The 16,836-nt window shown below is 56.7% G+C and overlaps 1 protein-coding gene across 1 annotated transcript in view; it reads right to left on the bottom strand.

Moving 5' to 3' along the window:
* LAMB3 (laminin subunit beta 3) overlaps positions 1 to 16,836 on the bottom strand; it is a 52,315-nt gene that overhangs the window by 18,539 nt on the left and 16,940 nt on the right. The window contains exons 4-16 of the mRNA XM_035894872.1: positions 16,605 to 16,636; positions 15,988 to 16,052; positions 15,345 to 15,499; positions 15,145 to 15,262; positions 5,692 to 5,765; positions 5,015 to 5,197; positions 4,517 to 4,580; positions 4,149 to 4,324; positions 3,203 to 3,326; positions 2,413 to 2,601; positions 2,160 to 2,315; positions 1,397 to 1,593; positions 383 to 494 (exon numbers count right to left, since the gene is read on the bottom strand). Of these exons, the coding sequence (XP_035750765.1) occupies positions 383 to 494; positions 1,397 to 1,593; positions 2,160 to 2,315; positions 2,413 to 2,601; positions 3,203 to 3,326; positions 4,149 to 4,324; positions 4,517 to 4,580; positions 5,015 to 5,197; positions 5,692 to 5,765; positions 15,145 to 15,262; positions 15,345 to 15,499; positions 15,988 to 16,036 (1,597 nt within the window). The 5' untranslated portion in view covers positions 16,037 to 16,052; positions 16,605 to 16,636. The remainder of the gene's footprint in view (positions 1 to 382; positions 495 to 1,396; positions 1,594 to 2,159; positions 2,316 to 2,412; positions 2,602 to 3,202; positions 3,327 to 4,148; positions 4,325 to 4,516; positions 4,581 to 5,014; positions 5,198 to 5,691; positions 5,766 to 15,144; positions 15,263 to 15,344; positions 15,500 to 15,987; positions 16,053 to 16,604; positions 16,637 to 16,836) is intronic.

The following is a 16,836-nucleotide window of genomic DNA, read 5'->3' as shown; positions in this document are numbered from 1 at the left end:
AAAAATCAGACCCTGTTAAAAGGGTGCCAACACAATCTGAAGTCCAACCCCACCCATCAGCCCCCACAGCATCTGGGAAGGAGGTGGCACGGGCAGAGGAACGGGAAGAGCCCCCAAGCCCAGATGCTCACCCAGCCCCTGACCCTGCAGGGCCAGACCAGCACGGCCAAGGGTCTCGCCAAGGCTGCTGGGAGGGGACTGGTGGATACCTGGAGTTGGGGGACAGCAACAGGGACTAACGAGGAAGCTGTTCCAGAGAGGAAATTTCTCTTGCAACATAGCCTGGGGAATGCTGATGTCGGGCCAGGAGCTCCTTCCCAGATAAGCCGTGATTTCACGGTGCTAAGCAACACCAAGCCAGACCAAAATGGATGGTCCCTACCTGTGCAGCCTCCCCAGACGTCTCCGTAATGCCTGTCTGGGCAAACCTGCTCCTGCGTGGCAGAGCACGTCCGCCCCGTGAAGCCGTCTCTGCACGGACACTGTCCTGTGAGCTGGGGAGAGAGAAAAACATCTGGGAGAGCCGGCTCTGGATGCTCTCCTGGGAAAGCCCTCCCTCAGCCGCTCCTGAGCACTAAAGCCAGCACACGAACGCTTTTCTCTACCCAGCCCGCGTCCCAGGACGGGCCCGTGAGGCTCCTGCCGGGCTGCAGGCTCGGCCACGGCGATGCAAACGGCCTCCAAACAGCCTGAGCATTGCAAAGCGGAGGTTTAAGCTTTGTTTCAAAGACAAAGGGATCGCCCACCAGCAGCCCGTTTGCCACCTGCACGGAGCTCGCTTGGGACGTACCTTTGGCTCTTAGAATTTGTCACGGAGGTTTGGGGTTTTTTTTTTTACATTTAACTTCAATTTTCCCAGTTGCCTCTTAAGCATGAAGTGACACTTCATGCTTTTCGTTGACAAATGAGGATAATTAACTTGCCTCTCCTGCACGAAGATCTCTTATTAGGACTTCCTTACTAAATACCAGGCCTTTTAAAAAGGCTTAATCTTGCCTCGGTAATTACCACCTTCTTTCATTTTCCTGTCATAGCGTTGTCTAGGAAATAGGAAAAGGAAAATAGGAGCAGGACGCGCTAGGGAACACACGGCCCTTTTTTTGTGGAGGCTCCCACAGATGGGATGGGACAACGGAGCCACCCAAAGTGTGCTTTTGATGCTCCCAGCGATCCCCGGCGCGGTGCTGCCCAGCGGGGCCACGGCTCCCTTGGCGGGGGCACTCTGTGCGGCTCGGCCCCCCCTACCCCGGGCAGCCCCTCACGGCAGCGTTGGGAAGGCAAAGAGGAGCGTGAGCTTGCAGGTGCGTGCAGGAAAGAAAGCAAGGAAATGAAAAAGAAATATTGCTGAAACGTGCTGGATCTGCCCTGAGGATGCTCAGGGTGGGCTGGGCCGTACCTGGTTGCACTGGGGGCTGCGGGAGCCGTGCGGGTGGCAACCACAGGGCCGGCAGCCCCGGCCGCTCCCCATCTCCCAGTGCTCGGCCGCACACTGGCCGCAGTCGCTCCCCACCACGTTGGGCAGACAGAAGCACCTCCCCGTCTCGTCGTCGCAGGGCCTGTCCCGCTGCGTTCCCAGCGCGTTGCAGGTGCATCCTGAAATGGGGAGGGTTTTGTTGTATTAAAAGCGGGTGCAGAGCACCAGCCCGGCTTCCCATGGAGCCAGGTCCGCAGAAGGACCTTGCAGCCACCCCAAGACCAGCTCTCCTGTCTCTCCCTCCACACCGGAGCTCGGCACAAGGGCCCCCCAGCCCCGCTCTAACACCGCGCTGCCCCCTCAAGCGCTGCAGCGGGGCTCAGCATCCCACCAGCCCAGCCGCACACGCGATGCTGGCTGAGCCACGGCTGTCCTCTGCTGCCCACGGCATCGCCTCCGGCATCCTCCGTGGCTTCCCGAGCCCTGTGCGCCCAGGGAGGCACCCGGGAAGGGGATACAGCCCTACACATGCCCCAGACTCAGCTTTCCTTATGATTTTTGCCAAACTTATACCCGAGACAGCCCGAGGAAGGAGGTTTTATAAGCCTTTGCAAAATGGGCCTTTGGCTTGGAAACCCCAAATCAAAGCTGGCCGGGAACCAGGTCCCTTTCAGAGCCACCGAGGATGCTGAGCACAGAGGTGGGAGCACCCCAGGAAGCAGAGGGTGTCTCGGGATGTACTCACTGTGGCACCCCATGGGGTTGGCGTGGGCCAGCTGGGCGAACCCCGGCTTGCAGAGGTGGCAGCGGTCCCCCTGCACGTTCTCCTTGCAGACGCAGCGCCCCGTCAGCGGGTCGCAGATGGAGCCCGGCACGGTGCCGTCCGGGTCGCACTCGCAGGCTGGAAATGTGCAAGAAACAGCGCCGTGAGGGGCACGAGGGGCGGGCTGGGGGGTCTGGTTTTTTTTGGTGCTATGGGGGGGTAAGCGGGCACGCACGCAGACAGGCTTCAGGATGGGCCAGATCTTGCCGCTGGTTGCGAAAATAGTTAGTTCTGCAGCGCTCGCAGTTGTTGCCTTCGGTGTTGTGCTGGCAGCCGTCACAGACGCCCCCGCTCACCCCTCCGCTGGCGCGGTACAGCTCGGGGTCGAAGTGGCATGAGGCCGCGTGGCCATTGCAGTTGCACCCTAAAAAAAAATCGATAACCGCCCCAGGACCAAGCAAGCACCAGCCCAGGGCATCGCCCAGCCGCAGCCCCGTGGAGCAAAGCCCAGGGGTGCAGAGGTGTCGGGGGGGCCTTTTGCAGCGACACCCCAACAGCATCCAGCCCCACCAAGCATCCAGTGAAAGGTCTCTGAGCTCGCCCCCGGTGCCGTTGCTCACAAAATCACAGAATCCCAGAATCCCAGCCTGGCAGGGGTTGGAAGGGACCTCAGGAGATCACTCAGTCCCACCCTCCTGCTCAAGCAGGCTCACCCAGAGCAGGGGGCACAGGACAGCGTCCAGGTGGGGGTTGAATATCTCCAGAGAAGGAGACTCCACAGCCCCCCTGGGCAGCCTGGGCCAGGGCTCGGGCACCCTCAAAGCAAAGAAGTTTTTCTTCATATTCAACTGGAACCTCTTCTGCTTCAGGTTGTGCCCATGGCCCCTTCTCCTGGTGCTGGGCACCACTGCAAAGAGTCTGGCTCTGTCCTCGTGACACCCACCCTTGAGATATTTGTATGTATATGCTTAGGGAGGATTTAGGAAATGCCTCGGGAAGAGGGGAGGGAGCAGCACTCGCCGTACTCTGGCACTCGTGGGGATCGCCGTCCTCCGCGGGCGCCCAGGGCCGGTCGTTGTAGAGGGCAGCGCAGCGGTCGCAGCTGGGGCCGGCGGTGTTGTGCTGACACACGCAGTGTCCCTGGACCTGCTGCAGAGACAACACATGAGCCCTCCTGGGTGGTCCAGAGCCCCCTCCCGCTGCTGCCTTTCCAGCACGCCCCTGCCGGGCTCCTGCCCCCGCGCAGCCCCTGTTCCCCACGCAGGACGAAGCTCCGGCACCCGGCAGCACTGCTGCAGCGTCAGGGACAGGCTGCTCCTCGCCCGCAGCAATTCCCACCACCTCTTCCACCTGCCCAAAGACAGCCACGCTCAAGGCAAAGCAAACGAGCATAAGCTGGGGACAAGAGAATCCCACGACAGCAAAGAACCCGCGCTGGGAAATCCTCCTGGGCACGAGGGAGCCTGCTGAAGCCTTCTGCATGCCCCCCACCCAGCGAACAGACCCGGTGCTGGCAGGGGCAGTGCCCCCCTGAGCACAACATCCCCCAGCCCTGAGCTTGCCATCTCCTTATCAAGCCCCTCCATCTTCCTCCCAACACAAAAAGGGGGTTGACATGGGGGTAACCACAGGCTGCTGTCTCGCAGCCACCACCCCGTTGCTGCAGGCAAAACGAGGCGTTGTTTCCCCTGATTATGAGCAGCCTCTGGCCAGGGGAAAGAATCACAGAATCATCTAGGTTGGAAAAGACCTTTAAGATCATCAAGTCCAACCATTAACCTAACCCTGCCACCCCACCACTAAACCATGTCCAAGACCAATCCCACACTCCCTGCTGCTTGTCATCCCAGCCAAGGTTCCCGAGGAGCATCCCTGAGTATGTGGTGGAGCCTGATGTTCCCACTGGGGTTCAGGGATGGTCTGACACCGCAGAGCTCATCTCTAGGCTTTTCGCTTCACCCCGGTGCTCACCGCAGCGTGCAGGTTTCCCGAAGGGGCACAGCGGTCGGCGTGTCCGTGGCAGAAGCAGCTCCCCAGCACTTGCATCTCCATCACGGCGTAGAAGGTGCTGGGCGAGCGGTAGCCCTGGCGGGCGATGTGGGGGAGCGCGGTGAAGTTGATCCGCAGGTTGGTGAACTGCCCCAGCTCTGTTGGGGACCAAGGAGAGGGCGTGAGGGGCTGTGGGACACCCCGGAGGCACCGGGCAGCAGCCTGACACCCGGCTCCAGGCCTTGCTCCCAGAGGACCTGATCCTGTAGGGTTACCCCAGCTCAGCACCTCGAAGAACCACGAGGGGCATCGTCCCCCTCTCCCAGATATGAAAGAGCCCGGCCACTTACTATCGATGGTCTGGCTGTAAGAGGTGGTGATGGTAGACGCCAGGTCTTGGATGCTGAACTTCACCTTAGAAGGAGGGGAAAAAAAAAAAAAAAAAAAAAGTTAAAAAGCAGGAAACACGAGGCGCTGGCTTCTCATGCTCCGGGCAGCGTGTGCTCTGGACCTGCCTCTGCGGAACGTCGCTTAACACAGGGAAAAGACTTCAGAGCTGCAGAGGATTTTGCAGGAAGACCAACAAAACACCCCACCGGCCCCAAAGCAGCAAGGGCTTTCCTCCCAGGGGAGCAGGAGTCCTCCCAAGCATCAGCAGCGCTGGATGCCCACGGGCTCCAGACCTCCCCAGGTAGGATATACCCAAGACTTGCAGGCCACCATGTGTTTCTGCAGCACTCTGCAGGCCACCCAGCCCCGAACCCAGGGCCACAGCAGGGGGAACAGGCACGCGCAGGAGTCCCTGCCACAAAACCCCACAAATCCTACCTTAACCCCACAAATCCTACCTTGCCCCCGTGCAAAGGGTATCCCTGCAGCGCCTGGCACCGAGCGTCCTGCCAGCTCTCGGGGGAGCCCTGGGGGATGTGGGGGAAGGAGGCAGCGCAGTCAGAGGCCAGGTACTGGTACACCTCCCAGCTCTTGCCGGAGTCGGTGGAGCGCTCAATCAGCATTGCGGCGGGCAGCGGGGACTGCAGACCAGGGTTTTAGGCAAATCTGTAATGCGGCACACCCCAGGAGGCTCCCATCCTGGGGATCCCTCTCCTCCCTCCTCCTCCCTCCAAGGCTCAGGTCTCCTGGGGATGCCTGTCCTCCTCCCTCCAGGCTCAGGTCTCCGCAGCCTGCTGGAGCAATCCCCTCCCCTGCAGGTTACCAACAATTTCTGGGTCCCCCCCCTCCCTCCCCGCCAGCCCTGCTGGAGCCACAAAGCACACATCTGCACCAAGGAGATTTTCTGGGAGATGTTCATGGGATGGGAACCCACCACCCTGCTTCTGGTCCTCCCATATGCCCCAGGGGAACAGCCATGAAAAACAGGAGAACAGGAGGGATGGGGACCCTGGCATGCTTCCTATCAGGAGCCCGAGGGGAGCTGGGCACTGGGATCCCTGCATCTCGAAGAGCCGGCGGGGCCCATCCACAGTCATCTGGGAGCTCCTCACAGGCAGAGGTGCTGTGCACGAACCCTGAAGTGAAGCAGGATGGTGCCGAGCTGGAAAGTCTGATCCAGGTCCAGCTGCAAAGTGACGCGCTCGACACCTGCGGGCACAGAGAGGCAGCTTCAGAGGTGCAGGCTGTGGACTTCAGGAAAACAAACTGTTTAGCTGCCTGAGCCAAGGCAGGTATTTCCCTCTTTCCTTCCAGTCTGCCGCATTCAACACCTCCTCCTCCTCCCCGCAAGGCGGGTTATTGCTGGGGGCCCGGAGCCGCGGTACCTCATGCTCCACTGGAAGAGAAAGGGCAGGTGGGAGCGACCGTCCCAGTTCGGGCGGGGGGAGAGACCCCGCTGCCCACCCTGGAGGCAAAGGGGCCCAAGCACAGCCCGGGCTCACCCAGGGACAATGGCACAGAATCATCGAATGTTTCGGGTTGGAAGGGACCCCTAGAGGTCACCCAGCCCAACCCCCTGCAGGAGCAGGGACACCTTGAACCACATCAGGTTGCTCACAGCCCCCTCCAACCTGGCCTGGAATGTTCCCAGGGATGGGGCCTCCACCCCCTCTCGGGGCAACCCCTGCCAGGGTTTCACCACCCTCATTGGAAAGAATTTCTTCCTTAGATCCAGCCTAAACCTCCCCTGCTTCAGTTTAAAGCCATCCCCCCTTGTCCTGTCCCAGCTGGCCCTACTAAAAAGCTTGTCCCCCCCTTTCCTCTGGGCCCCCTTGAAGCCCTGACCGGCCGCACTCAGCTCTGCCCGCAGCCTTCTCTTCTCCAGGCTGAAGACCCCCAACTCTCCCAGCCTGGCCCCATAGCAGAGGGGCTCCAGCCCTCCAGCATCGGTAAAGCTGGTTTATTAGAGACCTGCAGGACCACGATCGATAAGGCTAACGATATTCAGGACTCAAGTGGTGCCCTTCACATCCCATTGAACAACACAACTCATGGGTTTTATGGACTTAAAACTATAACCAAAATGCTTTCGACTAAACCGCATTTTTGGCAAACCGTCAGAAATGCCTTTTTTTAAGCAACCTCCCTATTTTCCACAATGACAACGCTTGATAGAAGGCGCTCTGCAGCTTTTCAGGACCAGTTTGCCTTTTCCACACAGGCGAGGGGCTGTTTGGGTGAACAGAAAGGCCTTTCTCTGGCATCCCAGAGCCCGGGGCGATGCTCGGCGCCCCCTGCGCCCTCCCCTGGGAGCGGAGCGGGAGCAAACAGCTCGGCGGGTGAGAAGTCAGCGGGCGGGAAGTCGAGCGGCTCAAAGTTCAGCCCCTGCCTTGAGCAAGGAATTCAAGGAGCAAATGGAGACAGGGATGCGAGCAAACAGGGTCCCCGAGGAGCAAACAAATACCCAAATTTTAGCTACCCAAGCAACGCTCCGCGCGGCCACTAACACGGGGCCAGCGGGTGCCTGCAGCACAGGAATAGGCTCAGAAATGTGTAGAAAGTGGCAGGAAGGAGATTGAGCAAGAGAGGAGGAACGGGGGAGGTCCAGATGGGGGCACAGGGTGGGCAAGCAGGCTGGGCGAGGGCCACCGCAAAATGGGAAGGGGGGGACAGCAGAGCAAACGCAGGGGCCGCAGACGCCGCTGCCCCAGGTGCAGACGCGACGAGAAAGGTTTCAACCCGAAATGGCAACTGGCGGTGGCCCAAGCAGCGCAGCAGCCTCCCAAACGGGGCAGCGGGGCACACGCTTCGCGCCGACACAGCCCAAAACCTGAGAAATCGGGGAAGGTTAAGGACAGGGTTTGCCAGCGATGGCAGGCGCTGGCCGTGGTGGCACGGGGCAAGATGGCTCGGAAAGGTCGTCCTGGGAGGAAAAGTGGGTTTGGGGGGGGGGAGAAGGGGAGTGCGTCTGGCACAAGGTTTGACAGCTGACGCCGGGAAGGCAATGAGATACCCCGCTGCGAGGGCTGGCACGGGGCGACGGCAGAGGCACCGGCATGTTTGGGACCCCAGTGATGAGATCGGCTTTCAGTGGAGGAGCAGAGGCATCTGGTGACAAGTGACAAGAACCACTCTATATCCCCCCCCGTGCTAAAATCCCCCCATCCCATACTTAAACAAACGAGCAGATTCCAACCCAAACACAACCCCACACAGGAGCTGGGGTGGGGAGAGCTCTGTGCCTCGGAAAGGCCGCAGGAGGCGGTGGCCGGGGGGCATGGTGGCACCGAGATTTCTGGTTTCCCCTTTAAAGGTTAATTCACAGTTACAAGCATTTCCTCACTCCCCAAACAGGCTCACCTAAGGCAGCCAAGTCTATTATTTCTACAAAAAAATTACTCAGCTTCATAAGAACTACTTTTTTTTTTTTTTTTTTTAAGAAAAATTCATGGAAAGCTTTGCCCAGAGTTACCTTTTTGCTTGCCCTCACACAAGACCACGCCAGGCACAGGCTGGCTCTGGACAGAAAGCTCAAACTGGTACCACACCAGTAGCAAGGCCGCTCTCCCAGCCCAGGAGCGGGCGGCACACGGCGAGGGGCCGGGGCGGCGGCGGGCGGGTGGGAGCTCAGGTCCTGGGTTGGTTTAGCTCCTAGCAAAGCCCAGACCCGACTCTGCTCTGCCCCCGGACCTGGGAACCTGTCAGTAGTTGGGCGGATATCGAGGCGAGATCCTCACTTACAACTGATTTGTTTCCATAACATTTTCCACAGTCTTTATGTTCTCTGTCTATAAATATCCCAGAACAGGAGTTGGCCAACTACAATATTTATAACAATATTGCAGAGTAAGCAAACAGAGACTTCAAAATATATAATCACGCAATTTCCCTGGCTCTACCAACTCCTCCTGGCTCTGCCAGTAAGACTCAGAAATAATCAAGTCAGGTCCAGGCAGAAGAACTCACTTCAGATAATGACTGCGGGCAGCGAACGGTCAGGAAGCTACAGGAATTACCCCCAGAAATAATCTGGTGAACAATTCCCAATAATGATTAAACTCCACAACAGCTCTGACTGCGAGTAGCAGAGGGAGAAGGAAGGCTTTCTGCGAGGGGAAAGGTTAATCTCGGCTAAATTACTCATTAGGAGTGATTCATGCATACTTATGAGACCATTCACACAGCCAGAGACACCGGTGCCTTCTAGCAGCTACAACGGGAGGCTGGCGGTGACGCTGCCACCGCACTTCGAATGTGGCACGAAGCAAAAATGAGGCTTAAACTGTGCGAGACAGACCCTCCCCATGCAGCCGGGGGCTGTGCTCCGTCCAAAAAATCCTTGCCTACTTTTTCCTTCCCCCAGCTTTTTAATTAAGGCTAAAATTAACACTGGAAGCAAAATTCATTTCACGTCCTTGGATCAAATTGTGAAACCCCTCTATTGCACAACAGGAGGATTTGCTCTTACTGACTGCAAGTATGTGTCTCAAAGTTCCTGGGGACAGAGGGAATTACCAAAAATGACAGTCGAGCACCGGGCTGAGGGGGGAGTCACCAAGCGCACACCTTCGCCCAGCTCTCCCCTTCTTTTTTCACCAGCAGAGCGACAGACCCGGTGGATGCCTCCAAGCTGGGCTTGTCAGGAATAGAGCAGGGCTGCGGGGGGACGTGACCAGTGGAAATGAAGCGGTGGCCGCCTGAGCTGGGGCAGCCCCAAGCCTGGTCCCCAGCACATGCTCCCCCCCAGCCAGGCACCAAAGCCCCCAGCGTCCAAGCAGGCACGGGATGGGGGTTGAAGAGGCCTATAGGAAGGCAAAAGGGGCTGTATGTCTGCATGGGAACCCCTACCTGTCCCTCTGTGCCTCCTAGCTACTCTTGAGAGTCCCCCAAAATACAGCTTAGGGGGGTTCAGAGGTTAAAGGGAATTCCTTTGAGCCTTTTGAAAGGTAATGCAGAAGGATCGTTTTAGAGGAGAAGCTAGCATGTTGGGAATAAACAGTTTCATGGTTTAGAAATAAATGGTAGAGGGGAAAAAAAAAATCTCCATGTAGAAGAAACCACCAGGTATTGTAAAAATGCCCTCATAGTACGTCACGCGCCTGGGGTCGCCTGCGGGGTGCGGGGGCAGACCCAGCCCTCACCCCTGCACCCTCCGCAGCCCTGCTGGGGGGGTTTTGCTGCTCTCCTCCTGCTCCGACCTTGTGCACCAGTTGCTGGCCAGGCCCCCGTGCTTCCCCGCTCATGCAGGGGCAGAAAACTGCAAACAACGCTAAGCTGGTGGACTCAGACCAAAGTATTTTAAGTAGCTCTAGCTGCCATTTTAACATGAGTAGGGAGCCCTCGAAATAGAGCTGCCCAACATAGGTGCACAACCCAAAATAAACCAAAGTTATTCGTCAGCAGAAATGGGAAAGCTACTGCTCTCCAGTCATGAAATGAAAACCTTTCATAGCTGTGGAGCCCTCGGGGGTCCTGCATTTCACCCAGCTCCCTGTCAGCGAGAGGTGCTGGGTCAGTCGGGCTCCTGGCACGCAGCCGCCCATATGGGCGCCTTGCGTGGTCTTGCACAATTTATATTGTATAGGGACAGTGATTACTGTTCCAAGTTTATCTGGGGGCAGTCTGGAAGGCAGTGGGAATTCATATGTACACAGAGAGAGTGAAGGTTATTAAGAAACAGGGTGGGCAGCAAGAATAAATTACCTTAGGAACGAAGGCACCTGTTAAAGCCAAACTATGCAACTCTCTATTCCAGCCCATTTTCATCCCTTGTTAACACAAGCTATAGGTCATCGCCACACCAGGCTCACGGAGCAGGTCTTGTCTTGCCTCTGAAACACTCTGCACATTTTCCCTGAGAAAACATGGTAGAAGTTACCCACAGTTATGTTGGCGTGGTTAAAACTTCTCAGTGAGCAATTGGTATTCACAAAACTGGACCGTGCTTCAATTCTGAAGCCCAGATGTATCCCTTAGCCATAACATCTAATGGCACATCCCTGCTTGGCCAGAAGTGATGCTGGGAAGTGAGCTCATGCTCAACACACAGAGGGCTCTGACCCTCAGCTTGGTTTTACCCCAAATTCAGAGGCGATAGAAGAGATGGGGGAGAAGACACAAGCTGGACAAACATCCTAGGAACGGGGTTTAAGGAAACGAAGTTCATTTCTCTGGCTCAAAAGCAAGCACGGGGGTGCCTGCTTTCCTCACCCCGTCTGTTCTCGTCTTCTCCCCTTCATTAAACTTCATTTAAAATCTGCCAGGATGAGAATCTGCAAAACCCATCCCGCCCCAGCTCAATGCCGTGCCCCGCAGGCACCGCCGGGCCCCACTGCCTCTGCAACTTGTGCGCGAGGGAACGACGCGAGGTCTCCCAGCAGACGTCAATCTGCAGTCATGTGGCAAAAGAAGACCCAGAGAAGGGAGGTGGAGGAGGGCAAAAACCAAAAAAAAAAAAGGGAAATAGGCTTTTTCTTCTGCACATTCACTACAGGTAGAGACACATCCCTGCAAAGAGCAGGGTGTGTCTGAATGCCAGAATAAAATGAGATAAGCACAAAGCAGCCCCTTATTACCTTCAACAGGTCTGGAATACAAATTATTTGGTGCAAACCCTTGGCATGATGAAGCAATACCCAAAACTAGAAGCCTTGCTTTGAGCAGGGGGTTGGATCTCTCTGCGGTCCCATCCAACCACAATTATTTCACGATTTTGTGGATGCATTTTTCTGTGTAAAAGACTTGAGTTTGAGTGATGACGTGGGTCTGGAACACAGATGAGCTGGGCGGCACAGTGGCTGTTCAGCACGCTCTCCCCTGTTCCAACATGCCTAGGGCCTGCCGAAGCAGCCGGCAGGCAGCGTGTTTTGGATCGGCACCGAGCTCCCTGACCGGCTCACGCAGGCGGGCAAGCAGATGTAACCATCAGACGGTAGCAAAAAGGCAGACAGAAGCATTAGTCTTGCACATATTCTCTTCTGCAGACACTGGCCTGTATTTTTGGAAGCAGCCAAAGACGACTTAGTGCTGAGACACCAGAGGCAGAGATGCTACGGAGCAGCCCCTGCCGCCGATCAGCAGGAGGGATCCTCCACCACGCCAGCAGCAATCCTGCCCCATGGGCTCACGCCCTCCTCCCACTCATTTAGGGATTAGGCTTCTCTGGAACCCCCCGTCTAGACCCCTACACCTGGATGGCCCCATGTCACCACAACAGAAGGGGCGATAAAGGTGGCTTCCCACCCTTCATGACTCATACCCACCAAGTCCCCACGAAAAGCAGGTGAGGGCAGGCAGAAAATCTTGGTCCTTGACCTCATGCAAACAACATTTTAGTATCCAAAGTCTCCCAGGGTCGGACCCGCACACACAAACTGCTCCACTGTAGGATGCATCAAGACCAGGTTGGATGGGGCTGGGAGCAACCTGATGTGGTTCAAGGTGTCCCTGCTCCTGCAGGGGGGTTGGGCTGGGTGACCTCTGGGGGTCCCTTCCAACCCAAACCATTCTGTGATTCTATGCAGAGCAGCATCACCAGCACAAGGACACCCAGCTTCATTCCTCTCTTGCCTATTCTTTGGCAAAAGATTTCACAGCAATGTGCAGGGTGCTTCGGGTACGCTTCAAAATTAATAAAACGCCCAGAAAATAGCTATTTTCTAGTTCTGAATACATCTTTATGCTGAAAGCATTGCACAAGCCCGAAGGAAAGAAGTGCTCTCCCCTCCAGAGAAGGGTTAACCTCGCTGGGTGCGAACGTGCCGCGGCTCAGGCACCGCTGCATCCAGCGGGGAGGCAAAGAGCCAACGGTGGGCACGGCCCTCACGCTGTCACTTGGAAGGGCCAGGCCAGGCGAGGGGACCGGGAACCTGCTAATCCCCCTGAAAGCCACACCGGGCCTTCCCTCGGCTACAGCGAGGCAGCGTCACCTCCTCCATATTCCTATCCAAGCGCTATCCTTAGCCTTGAAATAAGGAGATGGGTTGAGCGGGCCCTGCATCACCCCCCTGCCAACCGGAGTCTTTCCACACACATCAGCGCCTTTAACGACTCCAAATCCAGGCTCACTTATTTTTCTACTTTATTTTCAGTTTCCCCTCTTGCTTTTACTTCCCTGCTGACTTGAGCAGCCATTTCCCAAGCAATAAGCGATTTCCAAGCCAGACCATTGGTCTGCCCGGTTTCCACCCCCCATCGCTTTTCTAATCACCGCTGCCGTCCCCTGCGCTATAAATGGCAATGCCGAGCGTCCCTCTTGGATTTCGCTAGGCTGAGCCTACGGCCAAGGAATGGAGCAATCAGTAGTGCAAAGTATAAAGGTTAGAGGGATTTGGAGACGGAGCAGACAATGGAGCAGAGGCTGAAAATCGATGCCCGCAGCGAGTCACCCACCCGAATTGCACAAGAGGACCCTGGGGCCAGCGTGGGCTGGCAGCGGGGCCAGACAGCGTGTGCCCGCCAGCTGGCACCGGGGCACCGCAGCCAGCGAGCAACCCCTCATCCCATGCCCTCTGCTGAGATTGCAAAACAGACTCCAAATTTGTACCTATTTGGCAACAAAACAAGAGCAAGACTTGTAACAAAAAAAAAAAAAAAAAAGTCGTAAGAGTCGATAAATTAAATGTGCTTACTTTTTATAGGATGGGAATAGGAAAATTGAGTTCAGGGGATTGATTTTTGCTTGAATTAGGGAAGTAGAAAAAGGGAGGAAAAAATTAGGAAACGCTCATGGTGTAGGGATTTCTCCTGCAAAGACAGGAGCTGGTATATTCATAACTCCCTTTAGCTACAGCACAGAAATAAGGGCCTTTTAGGAATTTGCTAGCAGTAACGATGCATCTCTTGTTTCAGCAAAGGATCACGCACATGTAGGCAGTAAGGAAGCAAAGACCCCATTCCCAAGGCTAGAATTGGAGAATCCAACCTAACATATCAGTTAATGGTTCCATATCCCCCTTAACCCTGGTACTTGTAAGGCAAGGTATAAAGAATATGAAAATGGAACAGTTTAGGGACTTGAAGAGTAGAAGAGACTGCTGCAGCCTTGCTCTCTGCCTTCCTCCGCAGCAGCCGCCACGAGACCTCACTCCCCAGTGCTGCGCCGAACGGATCACCTCTGCGCAAGGTACATCACAGCCATCAGAGACCCCCAGCCTCCAAAGATTGGAAGCGATGCAGCTGATCACAACTGATCACAGCTCTCAAGGTCAGGCAAAGGGAATAACGAGCCCACTCCCGCTGGTATCGGGACAACCGGCTCAGTCAAGGTTTTGCAGATGCTCCCTACTCATAGCACAAGCCCCCTCTTCAAGCAAAAGTCAATGTCAAAAGTCAACATCAAGTCAAGATTTCAGAAGTACATTTACGTACAATTCTCCTCAGGTATCAACAGAAATGGAGAAGAACAAAAAACTTAAGCCAGAGCAGAAATAATTGCGTGCTTTTTTCCCCTCTCCCTGGGCCACAGCACCCTTGAGAAGCAGGGGGGGTTTGCTGGGGAGGCGAGCAAACAGCCCCGCTGGCTGGGAGCAGCAAAACAGCTCCGAGAAAAGCGAGTGGGAGCCTGACCGAAGGAAATGCTTGACCGCAACGGTCAGCCTGGAAACAACCTGACACGGGACAGATGCTGCAGCCAGGCCAGCATCCAGGAGGACGCGATGCTCGCACCCGCCCGGGCCAGGGAGCTGCCCCAGCCTCACACCACCCAACAGCTCGAGCCAGCCCCGAGCCGCAGAGGAGCGACCACCCCTCCAGCCCTGCGAGGGCACCGGCTCCATCCAACACACGCAGTTACGGCCACGTCTTGGCCTTCAGCTTGAAGGGGAATTAAAGCCAGAAGAATGCTGACTCACTCGCGCTGGATTTCACTGTCAAAAACACTGCCTCGCCGGAGGTCTGCCGTTTCCTCTCCTCCCGAGCATCTCTTCCAAGACCCTTTCTGCCTGTCCTGCATTGAACCCACTCCCTTGTGAGCCCCTCCCGCAGCAGTTATGGGGTTAACATTGCCAGACCGACACCAGGGACATCACCCCTGAGGTTTCCAGCTCTGCGCTCCGGCAGACTTCTCCCCAAACCCTTACTGTAATTTGGTGGCAGCTTTGGAGCCTGGGAACGCGCAGCTGGCTGCAGCGCTATCCCCGGAGCACGCTCTCCTGCCCCCGCACAACCAGCATAATTGGAAACAGTTGTTCGGTTCAGAAGCTTTTCCAAGGCTTTGTGAAAGACCTGAAACGCTCCCGCTATTGACAAGTGGAATATGAGCTTAGTTTATAACTAAAAAGTCCAAGGATAGGAAGGCTTGGGATATTTTGGATGCAAAAGCTTCCGCTTTGCCTCCGGTGCTTCACGCCGGAGCTTTGCTGCCCTTTCCCTGCCACCACATTCGTGCTCAGCTCCTCTTCTCAACCATGGGGAGGGTAGCGAAGTGCGGGGGGGGACGCCACGATGGTGCCATTACCCGGCATGGTTGGAAGGGGGATAAGTACCTGAAATAGGTTGAACACAACCCTGCAAAAGGGTAGGAAGGATGGGACAGGTAAAGGCGTCAGCATCCCTACGTGAGGCTGAGGAGCGCGGCGGGTGGACGTACCTCTCCGTGGGGCGTGCAGTAGGTCTCGGGCTTGGTGAGGCCACACGTGGAGGATGCTCTCAGGTGATGGGCTCGTCCCAGCAGCAGGTCTGCGGCAGGGGGGGAGCAGCACACAACCCTGCAAAAGGGTAGGAAGGATGGGACAGGTAAAGGCGTCAGCATCCCTACGTGAGGCTGAGGAGCGCGGCGGGTGGACGTACCTCTCCGTGGGGCGTGCAGTAGGTCTCGGGCTTGGTGAGGCCACACGTGGAGGATGCTCTCAGGTGATGGGCTCGTCCCAGCAGCAGGTCTGCGGCAGGGGGGTAGCAGGCTCCCTGGGAGCAGGCTCGCTCCGCGCCCAGCAGCCGCGCACAAGCTGGAAAAGCAGAAAACAGGACTTGGGGTCATGTCAGGGTGGCACGCAGCCATCAACCAGCACGTCTGCTGGTCCCTACGACAGACCAATGACCGTCATGCTTGGGACAAACCTACAGAACACATGCGCCAAAAAGGATAAAGGTGTTTTGCCCCTGAAATGCCTTCATTTTTAATAAGAAAAAGGCGCTTTTAAAGTGCTTTGTACTAACAGGTATTTCTGAAACTCTTCTTTGCCGTGCCCCCGGTGTGTGGGCTGCAGGGATGCTCGGTTCCTGCCCATCATACTCAACAGCCCCCTTCGGTGTCCCCCGTTTACCTACACAGCCAAGCCCCACGGGACAGAGCGCAGCCCCCCGCCCAACGCCAGCGCTACCGTCAGACACCGGTGCCCCAGCTGCTGCTACCGATAGAACCGCTGCTAACATAAGCTTTGTATTTAGTCACCCCCCCTGTATCCTCACAGGCACGCTGCATGGGGAGCCTTACCCAGGAGAAGGAATAACGCCCGTGGCCAGAGCTGGCAGCGAGACTCCATGCCGCCAAGGACACGCCTAGGGAAGAATTTGCAGCATGAGCAAAAACGAGCAGAAAATGCCAATCTAAAGCTCAGCCCAGGTCCTTCACATTCCTTCTCAGTTTACAGAGAGGTAATTTTAACTGATCTACAACAGAATAACATGGGGGAGAAATCAAGAATAACAAAGAGGAAAATCAGATGCTCAAAGCGTTTTTAACGTACAAACAACCCCAGCTTTTCATCTCACTCACGAAGCATGCACGAGATTTTCCTAAGGCGTGTAAGAGGTCGCCCCCTTCCCCGAACACGATCTCTGGATCTCAGTGTTGGTGCGGAGGCGAACTGCAGGTACCAGCACGGCACCTCGCCCTCCGCAGACATCGGGGACATCGAGAAGCCACAGCCCCCAGCGGGCAGGGAGCCAGCACCGACACGGGGTTGCAATGACACCCAGAAGCGATGCCCTAAGGAGTGTGCACGCACCCGCCCACCACGCATGCCCCCCAGGCACGCCGCGTTTTCTGGTCTCCCACCCCACCCTTCATTCGCCCTGCGCTTCCAGAATCAATTCCAGATCAAAACTCACCAACGCACGCGGCGACCCAAAGTCTGGTTGTCCTACAAAAAGAAAAAAACCTGTAAAAATCGCCGCAGAGTAAGCGTCTGCCGCAGGGTCCCAGCGGGGATGCCCTGGAGGGGAGCCCAGGGCGGGCAGAGCTGCCCGGGCACCCCCGGCAGCCAGAACCCCCACCTGCCCTCTCCCCGTGGGAGTGGTGTCCCCCGTCCCCGCGGTGTCCCCCGTCCCCGCGGTGTCCCCC

The sequence above is a fragment of the Egretta garzetta genome, unplaced genomic scaffold, assembly GCF_000687185.1.
Source record: "Egretta garzetta isolate BGI_Z169 unplaced genomic scaffold, ASM68718v1 scaffold245, whole genome shotgun sequence".
Taxonomy (NCBI): domain Eukaryota; kingdom Metazoa; phylum Chordata; class Aves; order Pelecaniformes; family Ardeidae; genus Egretta; species Egretta garzetta.
This window is presented reverse-complemented; position numbering and strand designations above follow the sequence as displayed.